The sequence below is a fragment of the Chlamydotis macqueenii genome, chromosome 3, assembly GCF_036417535.1.
Source record: "Chlamydotis macqueenii isolate bChlMac1 chromosome 3, bChlMac1.mat, whole genome shotgun sequence".
NCBI classification, from domain to species: domain Eukaryota; kingdom Metazoa; phylum Chordata; class Aves; order Otidiformes; family Otididae; genus Chlamydotis; species Chlamydotis macqueenii.
In genome coordinates, this window is record NC_141558.1 from 53,191,374 (window position 1) to 53,213,095 (window position 21,722).

At 38.3% G+C, this 21,722-nt stretch overlaps 1 protein-coding gene across 2 annotated transcripts in view; it reads left to right on the forward strand.

The window, feature by feature from the left end:
- The window catches only part of NT5DC1 (5'-nucleotidase domain containing 1), a 143,217-nt gene that overhangs the window by 76,590 nt on the left and 44,905 nt on the right, over positions 1-21,722 (forward strand). For both annotated transcript variants that reach the window (XM_086745499.1, XM_086745498.1), the window contains exon 7: positions 18,223-18,397. In XM_086745499.1, the coding sequence (XP_086601625.1) occupies positions 18,223-18,397 (175 nt within the window). The remainder of the gene's footprint in view (positions 1-18,222; positions 18,398-21,722) is intronic.

Here is a 21,722-nt window from a genome sequence, read left to right on the forward strand (position 1 = left end):
GGGTTTGCCTTCGATCATTTCTATGGCTTTTTAAAAATCTTCTTTTAGAGGAGGTGTGACTCACAACTGAATCTGTGACTTTGTGCTGTGAAGAAGTGTGAGTCGATTTAAAATAATCTTTATTAAAGACAGCAAGGCTGATAGTTTTTCATCCCATAGTCAGTAACAGAAGATTTTTAAACTTTGTTTGTGAAAACCTGCAACCATCCAAATGAAGCATGTCCTTCCTTTTTCTGGTGTTTTGTGGCTCCTTGTTACATATTTCCTCACAAATTGAAAGGCTTTGCTTCACGGGCCTACCCTCAGCCCTTCCAGGTAATCTGACTAAATTCTTTTGCATCCTACTAAATGATGAAACACTGTTGGTAGCTGAGTCTCAATAAAAGCATCCACTCCTCTGTGAAACATGCTCCCTCTGGTGTTTCAGCAGAGCCAGTGCTTGGTGACATGTGAATCCAGGCTTATAATTTAATTACATCTTAGTAATGAGGACATTTTTTCTTTACAATATTTGTAAAATTATTTTTAAAACTTATTGTATTAAAAACTTACTGTGAAATAAGATTTTGTTTGGTGTTTTCCTAAGGTTGCTCAGGTGTCATTGCAGTGAATATAAAGAGTGATATACATACCTTCCTATATGTCTCTGAATGCCATCTTCCTTATAAATAATCCTCCCATTTTATTGTATTATTTCATTGTATTCCCAAGTTTTATGCTTACAGAATTAAAGAAAAAAAAATATGTCAGTCTCATTTTGGATTCTATGATTCTGTGTAGAAATATAGCTGCTTGTTTGGCTTTTGGTTTTTGTTTATAGTGTAAAAATATTTGTATATGTCAAGCTACAAAAAAAGATGGCATGTAAGCATGCTTCTAATTTAAATTTCTCCCAGAATGTTTCTAGAAAACTTATTTTGGGAACATAAATTATCGCTGATCCTGAACTGGAATTATATTTAAGAATACCAGATCGTGGAGAGAAGGCGACTTTCTGTGTCCATCTGACATCAGGTATTTTAAGGGTTTAATCCTACTCCCAGTGAAACTGATATTGCAAATCCCTTTTACTCCTTGAAGTATCAGGACTAGGCCATCATGAACAGGCCATGTGGATAGCAATGGGGGTGACAGAAAATACCTGAAAAAGCAGGAGGTTGGCTGATGCCTGGGAAAGGCAGATTAAAGATAGTGACAGAGATATTACAAGCTCCTTTGCAATTATCAGAAATATTTCTCTTGTATCAATTTTAGTGGATTATTATGTACTTTAATTGCTCTCCCACTGAGATCAGAAAGGTGTCTTTACTAAAAGCATTACTGATGAACAACCAAGTTGAAATTTCGCTTGAACAAACAGTTTCTGTAAAAATGAACTCCTGCTTCAGTTCATCAGTATAAGACATGTATAAGACGGAGAGGTGATGGATGCCCCATCCCTGGAGACGTTTAAGGCCAGGTTGCTCTGAGCAACCTGATCTGGTTGAAGATGTCACTACTCCCTGCAGGGGGGTTGGACTAGATGACCTTTGAAGGTCCTTTCCAACCCTAACCATTCTATGATTCGATGTTATGGTCCTTCCATTCTCACCTACTACACATGAACTTTATATTTCATATTATGTCTTTATTTGGGAAAAAAAAAATCTCTACCTTAACAAAGTAGAAAACTTTGAATAAGCCAGTTTATTTTTCTAATTTTTTTTATTTGCAGTTATATAGTTCTGCTACATTAGAATTTGGATAAATGCTTATAACTCAAATAAGGTTGACAGAGTAACATATGAGACACATATTGTGTAGATAAACTTTGTATGCAACAACTGAAGCATTTCTTGCATGCCTAAGATTGAAGTCACTCCGACAAGCTTCTTACCACACGGTGGGGAAATGCTGTCACCTCTTTGGTTTAGTTCTCTGCGCTTAATAACCCAGAATACTTTTCCCCGTCTTGGACTCCTGCAATCATCTCTGTATCCGTGTTGTCTGGCTTATGTAAAGGGCATTTTAAAGAAGCTGGAAAGGAAGAGTTTAAACTTCCCAGATGAGCACTCTGAAAGGTGTTTTTAGATTGGCATTTTACATGGGGCATGTTCGTTGGCTTGCAAATGGCATAAAAAGTTACTGCCTGCCAGGTGAGATGGAGTGACTGGTTGTGTATGCCCACATTAAACCTGTCCCCACAGTGAAATAAAACGTTTACCTAAACAAGGGAGAAAAGGAAGCAGATGTGCAGGTACAAGTTCTCAGCTGCCAGATGGCAACTGCTTAGATTTGCTTATTTGATGGCTTGCAATCATCTGCAACACAGCAATTAAAATGAGAGCAGAAGTAGGAGCAAAATCGGCTTCTGTCTTTTGAGTGTATGAAATTTTGGTAACATGCTCAGTCTATCTCTTGTCATATTTAGGAGGATAAAATCCTTGAAGAGCCTTATCCCATTGAAGTCAGTGAGAATTTTTTCATGGGAATATTGTCCTGGGAATATGAAAAAATCCTGAAGAGGCATGCTTCTATCAATCTATAAAATATCTCTTAGTAGTAGACTGTCAGCTATGGTTAAGTACCAACAGATACACCCATATCAAAGTGTATATAGCTGAAAAGAATCAGATAAAGTTACTTAGACAGCCTATGGCACTCCCATTCTTTGGGCAAAAGTATTTATGCAAGAATGCAACTATAGATCCAGGATAAACCAAGAAAGACTTTTATTAACACAGTGATTGTGGTGAGCTGATCATGAAAGAGCGTGAGGTAAAATAAAAATTCCAAGAAAATTTGTATTATAGCCTTTCTATATGTTCCTGTTCGTAACAGCGTGTGCTACTGTCCTTATATTTTCTAACAATGCATTTCTGTAAATGAGTGATTACATTCTCTAAATGTAGCCATGTTACTGATTTCATGAACAGCAGCCAGTAATACTATAATCACCCACTGGTCATTCACCTTTGGCATCTGAGTAGCTACCACATCATGGCACCTCACAGTTGACTCATTTTCCCAGTCGTATCGCGGCTAACCTAAATACTGACCGTTCTTCCAGTCTTGCCTGTACCAAGTCTGTCCACAGCAGACTCTTCATGGGTGCATTTCCCTTGTTCTTACTTATGAGGATATATTTCATTCTTCTGTAGACTATTGCATATTTTTCCACTTGACTATCTTGTAATTCCTAGCTGTCTTATATGCTCCTCTGTTTACTTTCCAGTATAGTTTTTATTGTACAGTTAGTCGGTCTAGCCAGCAGTAAAATTGTATGACCACAGTTGGAATGTCTGCAATAGGCAGATTTAAGTTGTAACAGCTGAATGCAGGCATTTTGTGTCCATCCTCGCTTTGACACCTTATATTTGATTATGTTAATACGGAAAACATACTACTGGCAAAACCTCCTACATTTTTGATTTATCAGAGACCTTTTTTCTTGTATGCAATGAATGAAGAGAATAAACACTGACAGCATTACACTGGATTCCCTGGCTTATCGCAGGATACTGACATAAGCCATAGGCGAAATGTTCTGAATTTTCAAAGAAAACCAGCATCACCTTTTACTATCACAGAGACTTTGGCTGTCTAACCATGGGAAGAATATGAAGGCAAAAAGACAATTTTATATATTTTTTAATACTTTTTCATTAGAAGAAAATGTGCAAGTGTATGCATGAAAAGTACATTTCTATAAGCAATAATATCAAGTGGTAGATATTATCATGTAAGTACTGTAATTGCAACTTATACATGGAGCTTTGACAATTGGGAAATCTATACTACTGAAGCACCACATAATTTCATAGAATCATGGAATCATAGAATGGTTTGGGTTGGAAGGGACCTTTAAAGGTCATCTAGTTACTCTTTTTTTGTTTTCTCATGTTTTCCAAAATGCTTTTCTTATCTGCTAGTCTTACTCTGTTCATACTAAGGTGCCTGTCTCATGGCAGGATGTTCTTGAATGGAACAGTTACTGATTTATTCTGTCCACTAGGCCGTAAATTTGTAATTGTAATGGTATAATGGCATGTTCCATAGAAGTTTATTTATCTGTACAAACACATCTTACACTCACATCTGTGTACACATATAGATTTTGTTTTATAGCAGCCTTTACCAATGAATACAGATATGGGCAAATTGCTGAAAGATTGGCATATGAGTATAAATGGTATAGTGTTATGAGACAGAGTTATGTCTTTGATACTCAAATGGTTTCTGATGCCAGACAATTTCCATTTAAAAAGGAAAAAGAAAACATTATTTCTACTTCTGTTTCTTTTTGCTTATCTTGAGTCCTTATGCATCAGGGAAATTCGTTTTAAAAAACAATTGTGACATAGCTAGTATTGCTAATATAAATTGCTAATATAGATTGGTCCTGATAGGAGCATTTTAATGATGAAAATAGAGCGTTCTGCTTTCTGTCCTATGTCACTATAAGCAGTCTGAGACCAGCAATAATTATAGATATATTTTCCATACTCAGATCATATCTTCTAGTAGAAAGGAGGTAATAAAAGAAAGCCCATGTAATGCATGATATCAACACAAGAATCTGACATTAATGTTCAGATGTCAATCTAAAAAATAAGTGAATGAGGCTTGGAATGTTAAGTCTCATTACTGTAGAATGCATAGAGCTACATGCAGATGTGCTGTATGTGTCACTGCCTTTGGCATGAATGGTGATTGAAAGCCTAAAGCTGGAACGGAACTCCTTACATGTCTGTTTTCCTGGGACTTAATAACCAGTCCTGCAGTCTGGAAAACAAAAGAGCTGTTTGTGTGGCATCTGGTTTCTTCATAAATATTCAGGGAAGAGTTTTGTTGCTCTGTGGAAGCTGCCTGTACCATTTACAAGTATGTACCATACTTACAAATATGAATTGTTCCTGCAGTCTTTACTTTCATAAATGCTCCATCCTGTTTGGCTTAGCCCCATGTAAGCGGGAATTGAGCGGAAGGACTTGCTTCCTTACAGCCTGGTGAGGGTTCGAGTGGTAACCAGGCTCTCCCTTCTGTTTTCTCTCATCACAGTGTTTAATGGAGGGTGTAGTAGGAGGGGAAGAGAATTGGAGGAGGGCTGTTGGTGATGGAGTGAAGGTCCACAGAAACACTCCTGCTCCAGAGCCCACCCACCGAGGAGAATAGTGGGAGGATGCCCGGGAGTGCCCACTGCTGTAATGAGCGGTGTGGGTTCCCAGCCACCCCTTGCCAAACTGCCAGCCACTCCACAGTGGGGCAGGGGCTCAGCTTCATCCCCTGGCCTCTGCTGTTATTCCTGCAGTTTGTGGCACTGTAATATCGGCATTGTTCCTGGCTTCTGCCCGAGGATATGAGTAAGCAGAGGCTCCTTCTCATCAGCACAAGCCAAGGCAGAAAAGAGCCCTGAGCTTTACAGCATTGAGATCAGCCAGCTGTTGTTTGCTGATCAGGGGAGACCATACATTTCTTAGCACTTTTACAGCTCTACAATTAATATAGATATTTTCAAAATATGCATCCCTTGTCCACATCCTTTGTAATTGGTGTTTTTGACATAAGCAGGTTTGGATTGTTGGCTAGCAAGAGTGAGAATCATTTCCAACAGTAAAAATGTATGTGTTGTATACTATTGTAGGTGAGGAACCACAAGCAGATTAATTACAGAGGAATAAAGGCATGTCATTTCAGATGTTTATTCTTGATAAAAAGGTATTATATGACTTTAATAGACCTAAGATGTTGAGCCCTGTAAAGTTTGCATCGACTGAAACAACAGCATTTCAACAGTGCTGTAAGAGATACTCTGTTGTCATGTAAATATTTTTATCAAATATATGTTTCCTTATATTTCCTGCTAGTAACTACAGACATTCATACAAAAATGGCCTCAGAAATCCAAGAGGTCCCACTTGATAGAGCTTATAGACGACCTGAAATGGCAAAGTGGTCTGTCCAAGTACATCTGATCTAGCCAGAGTATGTTACCATCCACTTGCTGCAAGAGATCTTTTTTAAAGCCAGAGTACACCAGGACATGTATCCAAGTGTATCTTCAAAAAAGTTTGGACTTCACTGTCCTAATTGTACATGTAGCTGCTTTAACATGCAAGTTTCTTCAAGCTTGTATGCTAGATTGCTATCAACTTGAATTGCCCATGCTTAGCATCTCTGCAGCTCCTTCATAGAAAAAAAATCCGACAAAAAGTTGAGATATTTCTTACAAGAAAATGGCAGTGAAACTGGCCATGAGAGTCCTTGATCTTGCATTAACAGTTAATTGCTTTCTGATCAGAATGAGAAAAAAAAAGAGATAGGCATAGCAGGTCTCCTTAGTCAGACATTTATGTGGCGTGTAAGAGGGCATCATTCCTTTTTTTGCCAAATTTAGATTGTAATGTTGGACTGACTAACTGAGATTTCCAAAGAATGAGCTTGAAATACAGAGCCATTGATTGATGATTAGGACACTCACATGCAGAGTGAAAAGTTTGAGTCTCTGTTGCCATATGAAGTGAAGAGGGTCAGAAAAGTGAGATTAAAGCACAAAAACAAAGTCACGTCAGCACCAGGCTTCAGTCGACTGGAACCATGTTCCAGCAAGGCAGAGAGAGTACTTCTGCCTGGCTTGCAGAATGGACTTGTGCGCAGTAAGCGAGTGCCAGTCCATGTGCACGTGTGTGTTTCTCCCTTATTTCTTTTTCTTTTTTTAAGGGCTTCTGTTTAATCCTGATGCAGGATGGGGGAAAATCTGGAATCCTGGGGAAATTAATTAGCTAAAAATAATTGTTTCCTGCAGAATTCGTCTTACAGAAAACCTTTTTCCTCCTGATGCTCACTCCTGGAATTAATCTGGGCTAGTCACCATTCGTGTGGGATCTATTTTACATTAAGTTATATTTACGAGTGTACTTTTCATCTGTTTGGCCTTGTTTGGAAAGTGTTAGAACAGATGAAGATTCAAACCAGGAGATAAAAGAACGCAGAATGACAAATAGAGCACTTGGAAGATATCTTTTCATAACTTTTAAGTACACATTTCCCTGGGCTCTAAACTTCTTGTAGATAAACTGACTAGCAAGGACCTTAAGTATAATTTGAAATAATTTCGTATTTTCCATTCCCCCAAGAGAGTGATGGACTCAACACACAGACTTTGCACAAAATTAGTTAATTCAGTTTTGCAGTTTTAAAAAGATTTTGAAAGGAGACTTTACATCTTATTAAATTTCTAGAAAGTGCTTTGTTTTCTTTGTTGTCAAGCTGATAGCGCTGTAATAAGAATAAAGAGGTCTTTGTCCTCAAAAGAACAGCATTAGAAATTGAATGTTCCTCTCTCAGCATTCCTATGGCAAGTTCACTGGTACAGGTGGGAGAGGGATGGTCTGCAAAGAAAGTAGAAGTCAGCAGTCTGTGTTTCTTTTTTGTTCTGATGAAGTTTTCAGTGCAGACCTCTAGTTTGTGTATTGTTCAGATTGGCGAAAACTGTGTTATTAATAGCAAGAAGTCAAAAGCTGTGCTGCTGCTCCTTGCTGAATCCACTCCTTCTACTGCCTACAGGCAAATTTTGCTTCTGACATGATCATAGGCATCGTTATCCATAGGTGGGGATGGAGATGGGGACGCAATTCATCTATAATATGTAATAATAGTGCTTTAAGGAACTATAGAAGATACCTTGCACTTACCTCACCTCTACCAAATCTCTCTCTCTGATTTATCTTTAAGCTCTCAAATCACTCAGTCTTTTTGATTAAGCCTTCCCCCACACCCACACCGTGACCTCTGATGGTTGCTGTTTGCGGATCATTGCCATTTGGGGTCGTTTCTGTGGAACTGGTTGTTTCAGTTCCGTTCTTTTAAAAGTTTTGTCTAAAAATTGCAGAGGATTTCCCAAGGCTCTTCTGCCTTCACAGAGGCCAATAAATGGAGAAAGAGGGAAAAAATTAACAGGAAAAAAAAATTATCAGCCCAGGAAATAGTAGGGATTTGTCCTCTCGACACCCGTGTTTTGATGGTTCGTGGTAACAGAGAGACCGCAGTGCTTCGGTGTGACGGTGCAGCTCCCCACCCGAGGGCATCCTCCTCCACGCCACGTGCTGTGTTTCCCGGGGAGCGAGGGTCCCAGGGAGTGGGGTCCCAGGAGAGGGAGTCCCCTGCTCGCTAGATGGCACCACCCGCACGCCGCACCGGAGAGATGCCGCCGGAAAGGATGAGTTTCCCAGCAGGGAGGTTGCTTGCTCTCTTTCCCGTATGGCCGAACTATTTGCATGGCAAACAAATGTGCCCACATGGAGGTTTTGTTTCCTACAACTGGGCTGGCCTCTCAGAGATAAATGAGTGCCTTTCTGCCACGTCTCACCACGGTGCCTAAATGTAACCTGACGTGCTCCTCATTTAAGCTCTTTGGGTCTTATCCTGATGGCCCTTCTTGGTACATCTTCCGGTTAGTGTTTCTGTAATGCGTGGATACTGGAAATATGCTTCTGCAGTCTCATCCAGGAACTGGTTGATGAAGCTCTGTTGGCCAGAACCATGAAAAGTACTTGGTATGTATGTGATTTGAGAGGTGTATCAACAGGATAGCTCGTGTGAGATCTCAGGCAAGAAGAGTAAGACTTTCATTATATGTAATAAAATATAACAATAAGCTTAATTGAAGGTAGCACATCACGTGCAGTAGAAGTAGTTGTTATTGAACACTGCTTGTAAATTAGAAAAATCTTGAGATCACAGAAAGCACACATGACTCGAGACTTTCTGGATATATAGGTTAATCATAAAGATGAAAGTTGAATAGTTGTTACAAATCTCCCTTATTGCCACACTCTTCTGTATTGCCTTTTATTTTCAGGTATATTTTTTTGATACAGTTTAAAATGCCTCATTTTACACATAGTGCTTCCCCCTACCCCATTCTTGTGCTGCTTGTTGCTTGCAGTTTCCCATTGCTCATCAAGTTGCTGAAGTGCAGGTGTGGCATCTGTACAGGAATGTTAAGTAGCAAGCAAAACTGGAATCTACACAGAGTTCTTGGTCCATCTGTGGCCATTTCTGTAGACCCAGAAGTTGGAATTAACACCACGTTTTATTATCAGTGTGCAGTTCCTTGGGAGACAGATTATTTCTTGTTTTAAGAAAAAAAAATACAGTTTTTCTTATATATATCTTTGTATGTGTAGGGGGGTTAGTGTGTACGTGTGCATATGTAAGAGGTACATGATGCTACTGCTTCCAGTAAAAATATTTCTGAGAACTTCAGCTTCATTCTTACTGCAACAAGTGCCTCAGAGTAGCTGGTGCATTCAGAGTCTCAGAAAGATTTTCAGTTCCTCCCTAGAGCTATTTTTAATTTGAGATCTACAGAAAAGGGAGATGTCTTCTTGGTGGAGCAGTAGAGCTGAGTAGGACTTACAGTTTGTTTAAGTTTATCAGCAACCTGTAGTCTGGGTGTCATTATAAAATATCTATGGACTGTATTTTATTTCTTCATTATGGGTTTCATTTCCACACCAAACATAACAGCGTGTTTCATACAAGCCAATAGACTGAAGTAAGCCTCATCAGATGTATAAATAAAAATGTACTCTAATATTTGACTTCCTGTCAAATTAAGTGCCAGCATTTATTTTAGACTACAGCAGCGTCTTGACTAGATCCCATTTCCTACCTTCTTAGCTGTGTTCAGTTGAACAAAATGGTTTCCTCCTTCTGTCCTAAACCGTTTTGCCATTTTTTCATTATGTGTTTACTGGGGGATGTATTTTAAAGATGTGTGAGTTCACCTCAGCTAGAGTTTAACATGCATTTAAGTATGCAAAGTTTGTTGGGAAAAGATGATGTTCAGTGCAAATAGTTATAACGTATATAGAAGAATAATCTTAAATATACTTATATGGCAAAGAGCAAGCTTATGTGACAAATTAATGTATACGAATCAGTAGTTTCAGTAATCTGAATATAGGTGAAGGTGGAGATTTCCAGAATATTTATGATAATTTTCCACGGATAGGTTGTCTCCCTATGAATATTAACACCATGGCAATACTTAGATATCAAGTCATCCATGTAAATCTTTAACAGGAAGAAAAAATATGGATTTTGTTGCTTCGAGTAATCACACTTATCACCCTTCTGTCTTTTACGTCCAAGCATAGGTAAGCATGCTGCATGAATCCTATAAGCAGATATTCTTAAGGGATCAAACCAGATTTTTCCACCTGCAGAATGTTCACTTTAGATGCTTACACACTGCAGTAGGGATTATGAAGTTCTGTAGCATCAAACTGACATAACTGAGTATGTTTGTCCAACAAATGGTAGTTACCTCTGCATGAGTTCAGTGCTTGGCCCATGGGTTGCAAGATTGTAATCACAAATTAATTGATCGTATACAGTTTGATAAATCTGGTCCGTTACACTGCAAACTAGCATGGCAACGTAAAGCAAGGAAGTGAATTATTTTGAGAAATAATTTCCTCTGAAGTATAGCAACAGATCCTGTCCTACCTCCAAAGTACATCCTTCCTGCTTTGTAGTGTACTGGGGAAACCTTGCTATGTTGATGTAAATATTCACATAAAACCAGAAGGAAAAGGGAAAATAAGGAAAGAAAGAAATGCTATTTCCAAGTTCTGTGTATACAGAACCATGCGAGGTTATTCAAACTACCCACATCTAGACACATTTCTAACAAATGTCATGTATTAGTAGTCCTCATGAAGTCAGGCTGCAAACTTTGCTATGTACCCTGTGTTTCTCATGACTTTTTAAAATTTATGTTATGTTGTTTACTAAAGGAGGGGATCTGCAGGCATGTGGTGAGAAAGAGCAAGGATTGTAGGGTGGGGCTAACTCTGGCAGTGGGAGCAGTTGTAGACCAGCAAGGTAGAAGAGGTCTGGGCTGGTCTGAACGGTTTTGGAACGTTAATAAGAACAGATCACATAGGAAAATAGCCTGGCTTTCTCTTCCAGTGTCCATGGACCTCAACAGGAAGCAAGAATAACTCTGCATGTAAAAAAAACCATCCAAGCATCAGGCTGTGGCATGGCGCTCCTAGGAGCTTTGACTGTTCTGCAGCCAGAACACTGCTGATGCGATGGGAGATGAGGCAGGACTAGGAAGCAAGAGAGTGAAAATTAGGGGCAGACTGAATGGGGCTGTTCTTTCAGATGGGGGGGGGGGGGGGAGGTCAGGAGATGGTAGTTTTTAAGCTTGCTTGAAAGGCTTTTGGGAAGTAAATAGTTCACAAGTTAGGTTTTCAAGAAAAGGTACGGCCTTACCTTCAAGGTGACTTTGGTTAGGGCCAGCCCAGAAACCTGCAGCCTTGACGTTCTGGGCTGGCCATTGCACATCTTGCAGTCCACTGTGAAATGCAGATAGTGGGGTCAGGGGGTGATGTTCAGCTAAGAGAGAGCAGAGCAGCAATAGCCTATAATTTTGACATTATGACTTAAATGTAAATATGGCTAAAAGGCCTGTGCTGTTCCTGACAGCTTTTGGCATGGGAATCTCACCTCGGAAATGCAAGGGTAGGAGGGAGCATGGTGGTTCCTGCCTCATTATATCAGACCAGAAGAAGTAACAGCTGCTCTTGACTTCCTTAGAAGAATTTCTACTTGTTCAACCTGCTTTTAGTTGAGACCTATCTTTAGTTATCAAAGTATTTTAATTTTTACAGTAAACTTCTCATAGGCCACAGGAGTAGAAAATGAGTGGAAAAGGAAGTGACCCATGAAATATTTGCAGAGGTGATGTTTTGTGTGTGTTCTGCTGAAGTGTTTCGTTCAGTATATTAAATATTTATATAGCCCTGCAGTCCCTGTTAATCCAAGTGGTCATGTTTTCCCTAGCCCACTACAGATCCTTACCTTAAAGTCAGTTGCTTGAAATTCATCAAGGTGAACACAGAGTTGTCACCACTGAAAAATAGTTTATTGTTTTTGAAAATAAGATCTATTTCTGCCTGACCAGAGCTGGATGTTGCTAAAAATATTGTGAAGGTTAATGTTACATGAGCTGTAAACATTTTCTTTAACAGATACACAGGCAAGAGAGACAAATGGAGGATCAGATGATCCCGCATGTCCATTAGTAATACGTGATCTGCTGAAAACTGCAGTGCCACATGCAAAGCATTTACTTTGTAATCATGAAAATCTTTACTTTTCTGAGAACATAGGAGGAAAAATTTTCTCTTTAATTTGATTTGACGTGCTAGTACTTGTTTGTTACCTATAGGTATGAATTATTAATAGAATACAATTTATTCGTAGGACTGGTCTGTTTTTCATTCGTCTTTGTATTACCTGGCTCCTCTCTTCTGTCTGATTTCTGTCTTTTTTCCCCTTTTCTTTCCCATTCTGTTCTACTTCCACATCCAAGAGTAGTTTGAAAGATACTCTGCTTTGGAGGCAGCCACTTGTGTGTCCAGGCACACAACCTAATTATTAGCTTCGACAAGCAGAGCTTCATCGTACTGCCAAGTTCATCCTCATGACGGGCAACTCACTGAGGTGCCATTCAGAATTCCTAGTCTCCGTGGACCAACCGATCCATACACATTTTTTTCCTTTCTCTCCTCCTAGAAATGTTGCTTCTTCTCAGATGAGAATGAGAGATCTGGTACCATAATAATAGCATCTCAGTTGTCCCCAAACTCAGTATCCTTTTTTCATATCCGTTTCTAGTTAACTAAAAGGTGTAAATAGCTAGTATTCTTCCTGCCTGAGCTGGACCAGAATCCTTAACCGTTTGATCTGTTAAGAGACTGCACAGTCTTAGGTAAGGAATTGAGACAATCACAGAGAACATAAAAATACAGAATATTTTACATCTGTCACACTTCTTTTTTGCTCTTAAGACATTTGCCTCTTCCTGGACTCTCATCCTTTTATTCTGTTTTTAAACATATTTATATCCTGGGGGAAGGAGAGGGATGATTTATCTCTTCCTGCTGCTCCCTCTTCCTGATATCTGCCTGAACCCATATTTTGCCCAGTCATCCCTGCTTCATGCTTCACTCCACTTTCTTATCTTACTTTGTGTTAACATTTCCTTCCCTCTGTCTCTCAGTTTGCTTCTGCTGCTCTTATTAGAGTACACACTTGAGCTTAATTGAAAGGAAATAAAAGATGACTTGTCTAATGTAATTTTAACCGTCACCCCCTTTCTGCTCTGCTTGCTTGAAATGTAAATTCTTTCGCAAAATCTTCTGTAATTAAGGTATTTTTCTTGTGTTTCTGTTGAATGCTCATGTTCGTTGTTGGATATGTTTATTTAGACGAGAGAAGAAGCCAGCAACAATGGTCAAAGAAGTGTCTCGGTTCACTCTAAAAATCTGAAATGCTGTAAGACCACAATGGAAAGCAACGTACAATGAATCCAGTTGTCTGCATCGTCATTGATAGAAACACTTTATTTCAACTCTGCTTTCTTTATCAGATTAATAACTATTACCTACAAGCCTGCATTCAGACAAAAATTAGGGAGGAGGTATACCTTCGTACTCGAGTCAGAGCTGCAGAGAATCTGGCTGTGGGTATTGATAGCTAAGCTATCAAATTACCTTTGAATTTCAAAGAGAGAAAAGTCACATTCCCAAATACTACTTTCATTGTAAGAGATGGTTGGTTGTTAAAGCCACTGAATGCAAGCTACAAATTGGCAGCTGAAAGTTTATTTTTATTGGCTGAATTCTAGGGATTTTTTCAGCCTCATACCTCTCTGCTTAGCTAAATCATATAAATAGTGGATAAATTCTTTTTAATTCAATCAAGTAGGTGCCCCTTAGAAGCAGTGACAATACTGAAAAATACACTGTGTTCCTGTGTTTTAGTTCTGGACTGAAACCTTGCCAGAAGCATGCCTTTTGGACATTTGCCTTTTTTGTAATCCAAATAACGTTTAAGGGATAAAAACCGCAGTGTCCTGGCAGTGCGGATTTACAGACAGTGAGTCCAAAGGAGTCCGGAGCCAGTGGGGTGTAAACTGACCCTGCCAAAGAGAAGCGGTGTAATAAAGAGCGCAAGAGAAATCCACTGTTATTTTTTCCCCAAATAGAGGTATTATATTAGAACATCAAACTGCATACTTCAATAAAGGAATTTTGCAACTGTAGTAGAGGAGGGCGGTTGGATTAAAGACTGGATTATTGCCCATGCTGGAGGACTTCTGCCAGTCACGGCAGGCATTGTACAGGCCCTTTGAGTTTGGTCTGGGGGTTCTGCATTTTCCAGCTAGGCGTAATTCCCATCACACTTGCTATCACAGCTGTATTACAAGCAATTAAACTGTAAGGCAAAATGATGCAATGAACATCTTGATCAAATTACAATGTCAGATGAGACAAGAAAAAACAAATCCCGAACTGGACACTAAAGGAACCTCTGATAGTGTACATAGAGGAAATCATATTGCTTTGAAAATACAACAGGATGTAGATCTGATAAGAGGCTCTGGCAGGATTTTAATATGTTCTAGACAACTCATTTGAGTTGCTTATATTTCTCTCTTCTACTTAAAAAGGAAATACACTTTTCTGAAAGGATACTTAATGGAGTGCAAAGGCAATTACTATTTTTGAAAGTGTATTTGGAAGATGATTATAAATCCCTACAGAGGCTAGTTGCTAATTTGCTATCCCAGGCTGTATTTCAGAGATTTCAGATAAAATCCAAGTTGTTTAGTAACAAGAATGGAGATTTTAAAACTGCATTTGCCTCATGGCAATATACATGTAATAAATTACAAAGCTGGGCATCAAATGCTTAGGTGTTTGCTTTCCTGCTCCACATCGTTGGATTAAGTTTTCTCATACAGTCACAGGGGGTAAATATGTTGATTGTCACAGTTTTCTTATTTCTGTATTTTTTATGAAATGCTTTCTTATATTTTGAGAAAGTGTTCACACTGCCAAAGAGCCAGAGGTTACTAGTATAGGCTTTGGCATGCAGGCAGATAACTGAAAACAATAGAGGCATTTGAGGTGAAAGCTGGGACGTTTGTTTTGTTACTGTTGTTTTGCGTTCACTGAGTTGTGGGTACGCATTACTACATGTCAATATCTGTATAACCCTATATTAAGTGTTATTCATAAGACAGAGAGATAAAAACAGAGAGATTTTATTTTAGGCAGTGTACCGATAGGAAAATGTCAGTTGTAGATCTGGTGCTGACTACAAGTCCCCCATTTTGATCCAGTGAATTTGTGGTCCAATGAAGTTTCTCTAAAGCATGCTTATAGTTCCATTTTTAAGACTATTTTGAAACTTGGATGGTCCATAAGCATTATCAGGAAGGTACTACAGGCTAGAAACATTTCTTCTTTCTCAAGAATGGCATTTGTCTGAAGAATTACTTTTTTTTGTTTTTCAAGAACAGAGCTGTATGATGGTTGCATAAAATCACTCTTATTTCCATTAACTCACTTTGTCCTTGCCTCTGTTGGCTCTGGTAGAATTAATTCTCTTCTGCATTCTCACTGACTTTTTGCTCAGTAGAGTTTTCTTATTATTTTTATGGTTTTCCTGCTTTAGAAAAAAAAAATGCAGCATATGGCATAGCGGTAATAGATATCCTTGGGAAAAATGCTTCATTTCTTACTGTCAAATCATTCAATTTGATTGTGAAGGCTTGACATGATGCTATTTCTCCATCACATGTTAAAACTTCCATAACTCTTTCTGCCAACAAGGTGCCTGTGGCCCTGCTGTCCTTCTCAAAACTGGCTCTTGACCTGAGTTAACGAGCAAGGTTTTCAGCTTTTATTTTATTTGTCTTTCAATAAAATCTTGAAAGCTTTGGTGGTTAAGCTCATTGCAGGTATGAGTAATATATTCAACAAAACTGTCTTCATCAGATGCAATAGTATGTTAGGAATTAAGTTAAACTCTACTTTCCTGGGCCATGTTGGCCTAATTACAGTAGAGTATGCTTTAATGAGGGTTCTTCTAAAGTACCTCTGCCTGATATGGCAAACAGCCCAAAGGCAAACTTCAGATCCCGGTGTCAAGAACTGATTCATTGCTTGTCTGCAATTAATAGTTGGGCTTCATAGTCTGCATAGAAAACTCTCTTTCAGCTCGTATGTTGAACCCAGAGTTGTTGACCTTTTCCACTGCAGATGTAACACAAAGGACAAATATCATAGATTTATCACATAGCAAATAGTGCACAGAGGATGGACAAAGAAGATAGTGTTGATTAAATTTAAAAGTCTTTAAATTAGTGACACATCAAAGAATGGTCAATGGAGAGTAGAAGGCATTTGATAAGGAAAGAAAAACAAAGAGTGTCCAACAGTAAAGTTCGTATAAAACAGATCTTTTTACCTTAGGATAAAGAGAGTGATAGATCAGTGTATGTATAAATGAACTTTGCCATCTTTCTTATAATTGTTTGAACCTTTGAGAGCTAGTGCCAAACCTGCTTTGATTGTGTCCCCCTTCATTCTCATGTAATGTTATGCGTTTTCCAAAACAACAAAGAAGAAAATTCGTCATAGCATAACATATGAAATATAATTATTAATGATAATACTGAAAAAATAATGCAGCTTCTGCTCCTAAAAGCTATATCACTCATCCCAAACAATATTGATGTCCCAGGAAAAAAGGGGGGAAAACACTACAGGAAACCTTTCATAAATCTGCTTCATTTAATCAAAAAAATCATTGGCCTTCGCTAGCTCTCCAGGCTAGCTCTCAAGGCAAACGTCACGACATCCCATAATGCTGGCTGCAGGAGCAGGCTCATATTCCCCTGGTACAGGCTGTTACACAGCCTGACCTAAATACAGTGACGAACTGGAATAGTGACCTGGTTATGAGTTGGGAGATTTTGTTTGAGAGACTTTCCTCAGATGCAGTAGTCAACTCCGTAGCTTTTGGGAAGAAAGCTGTCAAGTCACGGTACATTTTTGCCTCCTCTCTAGTTGCAGTGGTAACAGCCAATTCGAAACTTCTTTTGGGAGATTTTTTTTCCTGCCATCTGTAGATGTTTGAATGTGTAATTTATGAAATAGTGTTGTGTTTAGCACCCAGCATCTTGCAGTCTTTCTTTGATACTACTGTTTCAAACATACATGTTCTCTTTCATTGAATAGAAGTTCAAGTGGTTTAAGTCTTATTTTTTTCGAACTAGAGAATAGCATTACTCACATACCAGAAGGCTAAGTAATGTCTGGGATTTATTAAATCATTCGGCAAAGTTGACCACAGACAGTTGCATATAGAACAAATGCTGGAAGAAAAATAATCTTCTATAATGATGTTCATTATACTATAACACACACAGCCTGAGCGCCAAATACTTGGTATCATTTCTGTCTCTACAATTATTATATTTCTTTTTAGATCTTTAACTAGCTTGACATTTTTGGTTATAGAGGGTTTGAGCACAGAGGAAATGCATAGTCTTAGATCACAGGAATTAATAAAAAGGGTAAGTTTAATGTTAATTTGTCATCTTAGTAAAGCAGCTGTGGGTTATAACAAAGTAAATGTTTATTGATTACTTTAATGAATAGGTAACTTTTATTGCCAACTTTGTATTATTGTACACTTTTAAAAATCTTACATTCCAAGTGTATTTGTAAAATTCTATTGCTGTTATATCTGACAAAAAGAACATTATTGAAGCTGGAATTGGAATTGGGGAGTTTTTTAACATCTGTTCCTAGTATTCCACATACCTTTGAGTCTTTGCCAGTTTGTTTTATCAACCTTTCCTAGATAAAGTGCTAGTTGTGAAAAATCCAAAATTTTTAAATGGATTTTACTGATCAAACAGTGCTAACCTATTGTGTCAGAAGTAACTGAACAGATGTTCTTGGGAATTTTAGGTCCTTACCATTTTCTAATCATTACGCTCATTTTAAAATCACAACTTGAGTATCCAAAAATTGAGCAGAGGCAACAGAAAGTAATGATTTGCTGTGTAAGACTATAATCTGTAATGTATGTATTATTTACTCTTATGAGCAAAAGAGTATCAAAATAACTATGAAAATTCCATGGTAAAAGGGAAAAGTAATGCAAACTTATTTCTGCTACAATATATTCTCTTGGTTTGATTGGATTTTTTGGTTTATACTGAGTTACAAACCAGAGTAAATATTAAACTTTGCTTTGCTTTTTTAAAATTATGTTATTTGCACATAAAAGGATATTTGTTGTGTGGATTAAGTGGTTTGTGAGCAGGATTGGATAACACATAATTATGTTTTAATTTTTTAGAAGACTGTGGGACATATTTCCCAGAAGTGAAAAATAATCCAGACAAATATTTACAAAGATGTCCCGAGTCTGTAAAAAAGTGGCTGAAACAACTGAAGAGTGCTGGGAAGATTCTGCTATTAATTACCAGTTCTCACAGTGACTACTGCAGGCTCCTGTGTGAACATATTATTGGGTAAGTACAATGTCCGTTTGAAATTATATCTGCCAGACAGCAACTGGAGATAAGCCTGAGCTATGGGGAAGTTAATTTGAGTTTCTTTTTGTCTTGTGAGTTATTTGGATCTGAGGTTTCTGGTGAGCCTCTCTCTAGTACAGTGTTACAGGGTACTTGAAGCAAAATAGCCCATCTATGAGCCTGTGAGCTCTATCTGACCCAGAGCACACTTATATCCTGCATCTTTTCTGGGCATAATGAGAGGATTGAACATAACAGAAAGTATCTTCCAGGCCAACACCCAGTACGTTATCTGAATCCCAACTTTGTCACGAGGTTTTGCTCAATTGTCTTATTCAATCCATTTCCTTTCTGTGCTTCTCCAGTGGTGAGTGCAAGTAGTAGTAATATTTCATTTCCTTGCAGTAAATCTGCATGGAAAAACTTACAAATACTTCTTCCCAATAGTGGTTTCCAAGAGACGGTTGTGCGTGAGAAATACGCATTTAGAAATCACAGCAGAAAAGATAAACCAGGTAGTTCATTGCATTTGGCACTTGACTGAGATTGTAGTTGCTGATCACAACAGCTGTTTTTAGTTGTAATTTTAAAAACATGACTGGTCAAGTCAAATTCAGTGAAATTCAGCAGAACCGTCACTTGTGCCCCTAGAAACAAATTAATCAGTGATCCCAGTAGTTAGGTGGGTGATATGGTGAGACTGTTCAATAAATTAATCAAATAAACAAAGTAGTGCAATGTGAGCCAGCCGTGGCTATCTGGATATGCAAGGGAACAGCAGAGTGAATACAGAAACACTGTAAGAAAACCACAGGTAAGGTGAAAAACAGAGCTACCTTCCAAAACCAGTCCTGCCAGTATCACTTTTCTTTTGTACTCTCTGGGCTAAATGCTAAATTGAGCATCAGCTGTCTCAGTTCTCAGTGCCTTGCATGAACATTATACTTGTTCATTTGAGGGGAAAATATACCTCCTCACAAAAAACCCAATTCTTATGAGTAAGATGCTTGTGAATTAACTCTTTTGTGTAGATCTGTCTAGTAGTTTTCTGAATGAAAATTTTATATAAAATAAATTCTTAGCCACATATAATTATTTGGGGTTTCTTTTCCTTGGTGAATGTTTCAGCTGTTTAAGGCAGCTGTAGACATCCTGCGGGAAGACAGTAAGCAACCCCCGCCCCGAGAGGGCTGGTTGCCTTTCCAAAGACAGAAAAGAGATGTTCTGCTAGAAGGATACTGGATCACTCTCTCTTTCCACATAAGTGTAGGATGTTCCACAGTGTTTATAACAATCATATTTTCCAGAGACTCATGTAATGTGGCTTTCAAGACATCTTCTGGAGAACTGAGTACTCCCCTATCCATTAGACCTTCCTGAAGTATTTTTTCCTGAAAATAATTCTAAACTTTGTATTGCTTTTGTTTGTTCTATGCCTCTTATATCAGACAATAAGACTCTACACACCCGTGCTGCTTTTTGCAATACTGGAATGTAGTCTAGATTCACACCTATCTCTACTCTTATCTTTGATTTGACCAGGCTAACTGTTTTATTCTTGGCATCTAGCTTTATGAGTTACGTCTATGTAGTCCTTTATTAATTTCTTTCTCTACTTTCAATTAACCAGTATCATTCTGAGAAGCTCAGAACTGCATAGTATTACATAAAAAAAAAACCTAAGGATAAAGATGAAAAGTGGAAATGTGTGTGAAATTTTAGCCTCTTACTGCTAACGTCCTTACTTTGTAACTGTTAACATTTTTGCACTTTATTTAAGAAGTTCATTTTTGCCTAACAAATTATTGCCCACATAAAATCAGCACTGGGAAAAGCATGCTCAAGTGTATCATTCGCCTTTTCAACAGCAAACTATCCCAGTTGTGTCTCATCTGACCAAGTTGTCCTTAACTGAAAGGCATTTTGGTAAGGAGAGAGGAAGTCTAAGAGAGACTCTCATTTTTAAATAAAATGAGAAGTGTTTCCCAGCCAGCGCACATGCATATCGCTGGGATCAGTGTATAAGGCATGTGAACCTGTAGAAGCAAGTGCAAGTTCATTCACACAAGTAGCAACATCATGGTGTGACTTTTCAGCTTTACCTACCATGAGAATGCGCGTCAAGTTAACGGAATGTTTAAGCTTTGGCAGGAGCACACCTAAAGACGAATTAATCATCACATAGTCACTGAAGCGGAGTGTCATTTCACTTTTTCATTAATGTTAGCCATCTAAAAGCTAGGAAGTTTTTGAGGCTGAATGCTTTGATTCCTTTTGTGGTTAGTGGAGAGAAAACATTGGGCATTATCCTCGGCAATTCATTCTGTACCATAGAATTATGTCTGAAATAAGTGGGATGAATTGCCTTCTAAGAATGTGGATGTTTCTCCATTGGCCTTGTCTGTGGTGTAGACCACTAGCTGTGAATTCAGTGTGCAATTTTTAGATGGTTAAAACTATGTGAGATACGTCCTACCCTTTGTCCTAGTCATTTATTGTAACCACAGGCCACAATACCAAGCACAAGCAGTGACTGGAACGGATTTTATCATGTGTAATGTTATGTAGTAATGTAACACAAGGTACAGGCTCTCATAAAAGTAGCTTTGTACACGAGATTTAGTATGGTTCAAAAAAGGCCATAGATAACACCTCTCCACACAAAAGAGTTTTTTTCTTCAACAAATCAATAAGAAGTTAACTGAATCTTGTGAAAACTCTGTTCATTGTTTCAAGTTTTTTACACAAAGCACTCACCACTGTTCCCACAAGTCTCCGTTATGCTCCTGAAGTATTGGCTTAATTTTGAAAGTTCAAGCTTAACTTACCCATGGAAGCATTATTTGCACCGTATGCTAATTTGAAAAGTTTAACTCTATGGATAGTTTTCACCTAAGGACAGAAGAGCCATGCCTGTTTGCTCAACTTCTGGAATCTTCCACACAGAAGCTAATTTTAAAAACATGCCATTGTCATGTTGGATACTAGTTCTTTTAAAAAGTAATGGTTTATATATGGTCACAAGTGGAGAAAAAAAAAGACAAAGCTAAGATGTCCTTAGAGGAGCGAAATGTAAAGACATTCTATTTTAAGGCTGAAATGTAATTTAGAGCACAAAATAAAAGCTTGAAGATAAGCTCATTGGGAGAGCATTCAGTTTTTCAGTTAAAATATCTCAGTCTCATGGGAAATTGTAGATTATTTGAAAATGACACAGTTAGCTAGTCTTCTTCCAGTAAACTTCTCCTGTTGATAATATTCTAGTGCCTGTACCCATCCTGGACTTGCCATCTGGGACTTCTTTTTTCCATGCAAGACTATC